At 45.0% G+C, this 8,874-nt stretch overlaps 1 protein-coding gene across 7 annotated transcripts in view; it reads left to right on the top strand.

Annotated features, from left to right (window-relative positions):
• Nucleotides 1-8,874, top strand: part of KDM6A (lysine demethylase 6A) — a 153,716-nt gene that overhangs the window by 100,952 nt on the left and 43,890 nt on the right. For all 7 annotated transcript variants that reach the window (XR_003094228.1, XR_003094229.1, XM_014520551.2 and 4 more), the window contains 2 exons: nucleotides 5,662-5,788; nucleotides 7,646-7,744. Coding sequence is in view for 5 of the 7 variants with exons in the window: in XM_025204881.1 (XP_025060666.1) it covers nucleotides 5,662-5,788; nucleotides 7,646-7,744 (226 nt within the window). In the remaining 2 variants the exon portion in view is untranslated. The remainder of the gene's footprint in view (nucleotides 1-5,661; nucleotides 5,789-7,645; nucleotides 7,745-8,874) is intronic.

The following is an 8,874-nucleotide window of genomic DNA, read 5'->3' as shown; positions in this document are numbered from 1 at the left end:
CCTCCCCCCCCCCCCCCCGGCTGCTGATTGGGACCTCCATGGCCCTACCGCTTGCTGGTTGCTCTTGATTAGCTGGGAGGCAAAAACCATGGGTTTTTGCCTCCGACCACTGATTGGCAGAGGGGCCTTGGTGGCCCTGCCATTTGCTGTTGATCAGCTAGGAGGCAAAAACTGTGGCGTGTATAAAACCGCGGTTTTTTTTCTCCCAGCCAGTCGGCAGCAAGCTGCAGGGGTCCCTCAGTCAATCAGCAGCAAGAGTAGGTGCAAAGTGAAAAGAGCAAGATTAAAGGAGCCATTGCACAGTGCAATTTTTTCACAGATTCATAGATGTAGGGTCGGAAGGGACCTTATAGATCTTCTAGTCCAGCCCCCTGCCCTGGGCAGGAGATAAAACTGGGCTCAAATGACCCCAGCTAGGTAAATGTCAAGCCTCCTCTTAAAGACCCCAAGGTAGGAGCCAGCACCACTTCCCTTGGAAGTTGGTTCCAGATCCTAGGTGCCCTGACTGTGAAATTTAGTTGGTTCCAGGTCCTAGCTGCCCTGACACTGAAATTTTCAGTGTGATTTAGTTAGATCCCTAGTGATACTGTGTTGGTTTTTAGAAGCAAGGTAGCTAGTATCCCACCTCCTTTTATGTTTTTGAAAATGTTCTCTAAGCATAGCTGAATTGCACTGTTTTGGGGTTACCATGTTCATTTTCTGCAATGTAAAAAGTAGAGGTGCACCGATACATCGGTCCATATCATATTGGCACTGATATAAGGAAAATTGCAGTATTGGCAATTGGCATTTTGACTGATGTGGCCAATAATATTGCTGATACATGCTGTGTGCATGTGCGCAGCTGCAGCATGCACACAGCCAGGAGTGGAGCCTGGCAGCTTGGAGAGCTGTGTCCTGCTGGTAAGTCTGGGGGGAAAGGGGTGGGGGGGGGGAGAAGGGGCGTCTGGGCGGTAGATCGAGGCGCTCACAGTGAGGGAGGGAATGGGACTGGTGCAGGGACAGGTGCTGCACAGGCGCGGTGGGGTGCAGGACAGCTGTGAGTGGGTAATCTGGGAATCACAGGGATGGGATAGCTCCCACCACTGCGTGCATGCCTGGGAGCGTCATTGGAGGGGGCGGGGGGCATGTGCCCCATGGATCTTTGTGCAGGGTGAGGCTGGGCTACCCACTCAGGGCAGCGAGCGTTGGCAGTGCTGACAGGGGCTGCCGGGGGGGGGCGCTACAGCATGGTTATGTGGTGCCTGTCCCTACCCCAGCCCTAGCCCTACTCCCTCCTTCATTGTCAGGGCCTCGATCTGCCCCCCCCCTCCCCACCCCCCCCACTTACCAGCAGAACTCAGCTCTCCAAGCTGCCAGTCTGCACTCCTGGCTGTGTGCATGCCCTCTCAATTTGCCCCATGCCCTTCCCCCCTCACAGGCTTAGCAGCCCAATGCAGCTCCTCAAGCTGCTGGGCTGAATATCGGCAATCGGACCAGTATCAGCTGATATGGCTTGTTAATAATCAGCCATTGGTATCAGCCAAAAAAATCCTTACTGGTGCGTCCCTAACAGAAAGGTGTTATAGATCTAGTTTTTACCTCTTATATTGACTGACAGCATTACTGAAAAGATGCTGGTGCCACTGATATTTATTTATTTATTTATTTATTTATTTAATTTTAAGTTACTGTGAAGGTTTATTATTAAATCTCCATTAAAGAAGGAAAAGTGAATTTAAAACCCTACTTTACATGCTAGGAAAAATTCAGTTATAATCTTTAGTCCAGACAGATGCTTTATTGGACAGGTAGAGCAGGCTATATTTAACTTATCTATATTTTAGATGTTTTGTTTAAACAAGGAACTTATAGTCATGGTTCTGTTTACAGAATTGTCTGATCCAATATGAATTCTGTATCACTTCTCTCATGTTCTTTATTTATTTTTTAACTGTTAGTTTGCCCTTCTTCCATTCATCTTTTTTTCCCATTTGAAAATTGGTACTGAATAATTGACAATTGAGACTGAATTTTTGCTTAATGTTCACTAATCCTTTTAGTCAGACCCTTCTCGTAAACTTACCTAGTAAACTAGAGATGACAGTTTCCCCTCTTGATTGTAAATATTTGGGCCTATAGTAAGGTGCTAGTCTTTACATGCAGATGTACCCCACTGCATTTGTTCTGGGAGTATAGCCCTCTGAGGCCCAGGATATTAGATGCCATAGGCCAGAGGAACTTGCAGAGAGATTACTCTGAGAAATATGACTTAGTACGCAAGCATTATAGGGCTGTGTGAAACAGCTGTGTTTCATTTTGGATTCGGCCATTTCGGAGGACAGTGATTCATTTTGGTGTTTCAGATCACTGTCTTGTTTCATTTCAGCTGAATCTGTTTCTAACGGGCTTCAAGGGAAGCTTTGTACAGCCCTACCTACCCAGGCTGGGGGCTGCAGGGTCCCAGCGGGGAGCAGGACAGGGCCATGGGTGGCTCGTCCAGGGGAGGAGAGGGGGCTGCTGCCCCTCAGTGCAGGTGAGGAGACGCCCGCGTGGATCTCTGATGCTTGTCATGCTGGGGTCTCAGGACAGGGAAGCAGTGCAGAGCGGTGAGCAAGCCTTCTGGTCCCTGCCGCACAGCTTGGCTCCCTAGGGAGCAGCGATCAGCACTGTGGGTCTCCTCGATGCTGCTGCCCGCCCTGCGCTGCCCTGGTGACGTGGGGCTGTATGAGGTGGGCAGCGGCGGCAAGGATACCCTGGCGCAGATCTCTGCTCCCTGTGGAGGCCAGTTGTGCGGCAGGGACACCCCAGCCCCCGGTTCTATTTCCCCAGCTCTCTGATCATTCCCCCAGCTCTTCCCGTGGGGTACGGGCCCCCAGATCTGTATGCCAGGTTTTAGCAGGCTGCTGCTGGAGGCTGGGGCCAGCGGCAGCACTGCAGTCTTCCCAGCACTCGGGGAAATGATCAGAGAGCTGGGGGAAGCCATCAGAGAGCTGTGGAATTGAACTGGGAGCTAGATGTCAATATCAGAGCAGTCCTCCCTCCCCACTTTTCCCTTCCCTCTTAGTTTTTGTTCCCTTCAAGCCCAGCTCTGAAACTGAAATTCTCCAAAACATTTCTGAAACATTTCAGAGCCTTCCATTTCGATTAGGATTCAGTGTTTTAGGCGCCGAAATGGCCTGAAACACCTCTGAAACAAAACAGCTGCTGAAATTTTACACAGCCCTAGCAAGCAACATAGAAAATAAAAGGCAAGGTCAGATGATGGGAAAAACTGGTGTGTTAGGTCTCTTCAGAGATTTGGAGAAGACCTGCTGCCTGGAGAAGAACAGTAGCTAAAAGTCAAAGGAAGACCAGTAAAAATATTTGCATAAAAGGAGTTGGAGCAGGAGCAAGATTAGTGTAAGGCTGTGCTAAGCAGATGCAGTTAACTGCTGATCCAAGGAAGAGGTTGAAGACTTGGGAAAGGGCCAGAAGTGTTTGGAGACATACAAGGATGAAAGATTATGTCCAAAAGCAAATGTTTTTGGTTTTGAAGACATTTTTTACTTGATTAATGAAGAACCAAGAGTGAAACACTTGTGTAAAATTCAGCTTTGCATTTGGAAATACAAGTTAGGCACTGAAGAGTAAAGTAGAAGTGAGGCACAATAGTGTGTCTAAACTGGGAGGGACAGACACACTCAACACGCTAATACACTTAACTAAGTGTCTTACATAGAGACATAACTCCAGGGCTTATGTTTTGGGGAGGACTGCAAGGACCCCTCAAAGGTGCAAAGTGGCAACTAAAGGTTTAAAAAATGTAGCAAGTCAGCAATGAAGACTATACTTGTCAAGGCCAGAGGAGATGATGATATAATAACCAAGATGTTGAAAGACTGAGCCAAGAGTTTTTGATGGTGTAGAAGCAGAGGAAAACTGTATTGTTGAGCTGTTCTGCTGGAAGAATCTTCCAAATATGCAATATGGCTTGGAGGATCTAGGGGACCAAGTTGAAGATTGTGTTATGGGCTTACCTAACAGGGACAATAGTAGTAATGTCCAAAGCAACTGAAAAAGCACTTGTGTGAGTGAGCGAAAGGAGGGGAGGGGGAGAAGTTAACATTTTCCAGGCTTATTTTCTGTGTTTTTTATGGCTTTGGCCCCCTGCATCATCAAATTCACTCTCCTTTTGCAAGCCAGGGCTGTTTAAAAGGTTTGTAAGATCATCCACTCCCAGCACTCTCACAGACAAGCCACGAAACACACTATAAAAAAAAAACATGTAAAACTCTACCATGTGTCAAGGAATTGGGGAAGTAAAAGGAATCTAGTACATCACATTAAAAACTGGATTTAGACTGAAGAAGTTCAGCCTTAGGCTGAAGAGAAGTTTGATAAGTTTCAAATATGTAAAGGGTTATTATAAAGTGGATGGTGATTAAACTTTTCTGTGGCTGCAAGGTACAGGATAAGGAGCAATAGTATTAAATTGCAACAAGGGAAATTTAGATAGGATGTTAGAAATACCTTTCTTAGCGGGAGAGTGGTTCAATACTGGAAGAGATTACCTACAGCAGGGATGTTATATGCACTTTGTGCCCCAGGCCAGAACTGGACTGTAGGGCTTGGCTTCTCCCAGGCCAGACCTAGCCTGGGGCATGCAGCAACTCCCGCTCTGATTTGGGACACATGGCAGTGGTGGTGGAAGCTCCGGCTCCATCATGGGGCCTATAGCGGCAGCTCCAGCCCCCACCATGTGCCCCAGGGCTGGAGCTAATGTTGCAGCTTGCTCTATGCTAGAGCTGGAGCTGCCACCTTATGCCCTTTGCCAGAGGTGGACCTGGTGTTGCCACTATGTGCCCTGTTCTGCATCAGCATCTCCAGTACAAGGCACATGCCAGCAGCAGCAGCAGGGCTGACAGCTGAGGAAGTAGGGTTGTGACAGTGATGAAGAGGCCAGAGAGTGACCTTGGGTGTCAAACCTTGCTCACCTTTCTGCTGCCGGTTGCCGTGCCCACCAGGGCTCTGATTCTGCAGCATGCCATTCCCTCTGGCCACACCTCCCATCTTCAGTTGCCTACTATTAGCATTGAGGGCCAGATAGAGCAACTTTACTGGCTGGATCTACTTTGATGTCCTTGACCTAGAGAGGTTATTCAGTTTCCATCCTTGGAAGTTTTTAAAAGCAACTTAGGCAAACACTTTTTTTGGATGATTTAGACAGGGGTGATTCTGCCTTGAACAGGGTTGGCTTGAGGTCGCTTCTAACCCTAGATTCCTGTGATTCAATTGTAATGGATCCTTGTCCTTGTAAAGATGTTGACAGTTAATTAACACCTGCATAATCAGGGACAACTTCAGTTGACTTTATTTTTGGCTAGATTCTGTAAAGAGAATGTAGATTATACTCGATTATAAATAATTTTTATAGATATAGATATATGTAATGTTATTGGCAGAAGAGCACTTCCACAGATTACTAAGAAAACATGCATAAAGGGTACCCAACAATCAATAATAAAATTAAGGCCACTTTCTGATTTAGGAGCTTTTGAAAACTGTATCAGTAATCTTGTATGCAGTTGATTTTTTTTTTTATTTTTTTTTTTTAAAGAGGACAAATATTACCGACACCAAAGGAAATTAAGAAAAAGTACTTGAGAACTTGGTTTCTGTGATTTGTTATTTCTTCTGTAGGCTGGATGCATCACACCGTGGATCAGCTAGGAGACAAAGCAACCAAGGAAAGTTATGCTATTCAGTATCTCCAGAAGTCTCTAGAGGCAGATCCTAATTCTGGCCAATCCTGGTATTTCCTGGGAAGGTGAGAACTTGTGGTATAAAGCTGTTTTGTTCTTTCTTTTTCTTAATAAAGCCTGTTCTGAGAGACTGGTTGAGCTGAATACGTTCAGATAAGTGTTCTCATTCACAAAGAAGTATCATGAAAGTTTCAATTGAAGAATACTTTTTCTTCAAGTTACAGCACTAACTTTGAAAAAATAAGGAAAAATATTGTAGCTAGTGAAGTCTAGCTTTGTTGTTTGTTCTAAAATTATCAATATAATTAAGTATAAGTGCTTTTGAGAAATAGAAATAATTACTGTTCATAATACATAATGTAAACATTAAAATAGGTAAGCAGAAAATATTTCATGTATATCAGTGAAAGTGTGCGAGACTCTTTGGACTTTAAGCTATTGTCATCCAAGATGCATGTTTGCTGTAGCCTGTTTCTACCCTGCTTGCTTTTCCTCTGCGTACCACATCAAACTGCATCATCCCTCTTTACTTGCAGTTGTCTGCAAAAATGCTTGCATTTAGCTTCATTATTTTATTATTCTTTTCCTCTTTTTCATGCACAAGCTCTTATACTAAAATATGTAATGCTTTATTTTTCTCTATCTAAATACATATATTATTTGTAAACTGTATGCCTTGATAGTTTGTCCATATGTTTAATATTAACTCTGTTTAGCAAAAGTAATATTGCCTTGTAAGTTAAATAGTATTCATTTTATGCCTTTCTATTGTTTTTTTTTAATAAAAGCTAGTTTTTAGCAGATTAATTCAGCTTGCAATAACCCTTTATTCAGTTATTAGCTTAATAGTAATAAGGTTTATATTCTCTAGGCTGCAACTTCAGGGTGACTTGAGTGTGTACTTGAGAACAGATCTCTTCTATCCAATCAAGAAGAGTATTACATTGATAATACTTGCCCCTGTTCTTTACTAGTATAAACTTTCCTTTCTTATCTATTTAGTATAAAAATATGTAATTCTTGTCCAAACAAAGAATGGAGTATAGGCAGTATAGACAGTGGACCCATATTGTATGCCAACTTAAGCACATTATTTTTTCATTTGAAAAAAAAATCACTGCTTTTATTTTACATTTGATTTTGACAAGACAAGCATTTCTCCTTGTAGCCAAATTGTTGCCTTCAGTTCTTTTAACTCTTGTTTTTGTTTAGCATGTCATGCAACTTTTGAAATTCTTAGATGTACTTACTGCTGTGATTAAATTATGGAACTATCCAGAATAGTAAAATCAGAATTTTCACTAAGTTTGTTGCTATTTATACACAGTAAAACTATACTTTTTATTGTTTATTGTTGAACATTTTTATCAAGGAAGGACTTATAAATATTATCACTATATAGTTGTCCAAAGAAGACAAAAGAGGTAGTGTAGAGTTTTAAAAATATCACTGTTATAATTACAGACTATGTTTTATAGTATTTTAATTTTCATAACATGGTTACATTATTCTTTTTTTATGTTGCAGTGTAGGCTGCCTATTCCCAAATACTCAATTAGTTTTCTTTATTGCTATCTGTATTGTAATGTTCATTTTAACTAGTTAGTTACCACAAGTGAAACAAGGGTTCATCTTCAGAATTGTATTAATTCTGAATGTTGGCATTTTTCATATAGAGGGCATTTAAAACGTTAAACTGTGGGCAGCTGGTGCTGAAAAATGAACTAATTACGTTATACAAATAATTAGTCATTTTGATTGAGAAGTTCATGACAATTGGTTTCTGTCTAACTTACAAATAGGCAAAAAAATTTTAAGCATGTCTGAGCATGTATTTGCATGATTTATACTAGCATTATTGCAAGCCTTCTTCATTAATCATTTTGTTAAATATTACAGAAGTTCTTTCTCTTTTCTCCCAGGTGCTATTCAAGTATTGGGAAAGTTCAGGATGCCTTTATATCTTATAGGCAATCTATTGATAAATCAGAAGCAAGTGCAGATACATGGTGTTCTATAGGGTAAGAATTAATTAGGGAAAAGCAGTATTGTCATTGAATTTTAATGCATTTTTATGGGGGTTTATCTTTTTTAGCACTTTTGTGGTCTCGTTTGATCATAGAGCAGTGGTCACCAGCTGGTCAGTTGCGATCGACTGGTCGATCATGGAGCCTCTTGCAGTTGATCTGAGGCTGGGGGCACTGAGTGCCTGCATGCATGCACGCGCCCCCCACCCCAGCCCAGCAGGTTAGTCTGTGAGGGAGGGATGGGGCAGGGGCCAGATCAATGTCCCCATGTTGAGGGACAGTGTATGGAAGCAGATGTAAGATGAGTGAGGCCTGGGCCGGGGGGAGGTGAGAGGATTGAACCTCAGTGGCATGTCCAGGGGTGCAGGGGTCTCCTGCCACTGTACACACCCTGGGGGGGGGGGGGCGCCCCCCCCCCCCCCCCCCATCTGTGTGTGGCAGAGGTGGCTGCCATTGCGGGCTGGGCTTTGTGCCCTGAGCCCAGCGCAGCTGGCCCGGAAGCTGCCCGACACCACATGCACCCACTGCTGGGTGAGCAAGGGGTGAGGCTTAGCTCAGCATCGGGATGCGTGGCATTGAGCTACTCCCAGACCAGTTGCAGTGGGCCTCAGGGTGCAGAGCACAGCCCACAACAGCAGCTGCCTCTGCTGCAAACAGATGGTGGGCACATGCTGCACCCCCCCCCTCGCAGGACAGCATGAACGGCTGCAGGAGTGGTGAGGGAGGGAGCAGGACAGGGACAGGCCATGCACAGCTGGGGTGGGACGTGGGATGGACCTGTGAATGGCTCATCTGCAGGGGGCTGAGTGGGGGGGCATGCAGCCTGGGAGGTCATGGGGGACTGCCCCCAGATCTGTACACAGGGTGGAGTGTGACCCCCCTCCTCCCCCCCTGGCACAACCTTCCCCTCCCCCCACCCCTTTCCCGCCCTCCCAGAGGGAATGGGGGCTGTGTGCCTGGGATCTGCACAGAGGGAAGGGTGGGCTGCCACTGCAGGATGGTGGTAGGAGTCTGCGCTGGGCTCTTCCCAGGTGGGGTTGGACCGTGCTGCACTTGGTGCAGGTGGCAGCGGTGCTAGGAGGGAGGTTGGGGGGGCTACAACGAATTTTTGAGTGGCTGCAGCC

This window comes from Alligator sinensis, unplaced genomic scaffold, assembly GCF_000455745.1.
Source record: "Alligator sinensis unplaced genomic scaffold, ASM45574v1 scaffold243_1, whole genome shotgun sequence".
Lineage (NCBI taxonomy): Eukaryota > Metazoa > Chordata > Crocodylia > Alligatoridae > Alligator > Alligator sinensis.
Note: the sequence above shows the minus strand (reverse complement) of the source record. Positions and strands in the feature narration are given on the sequence as shown.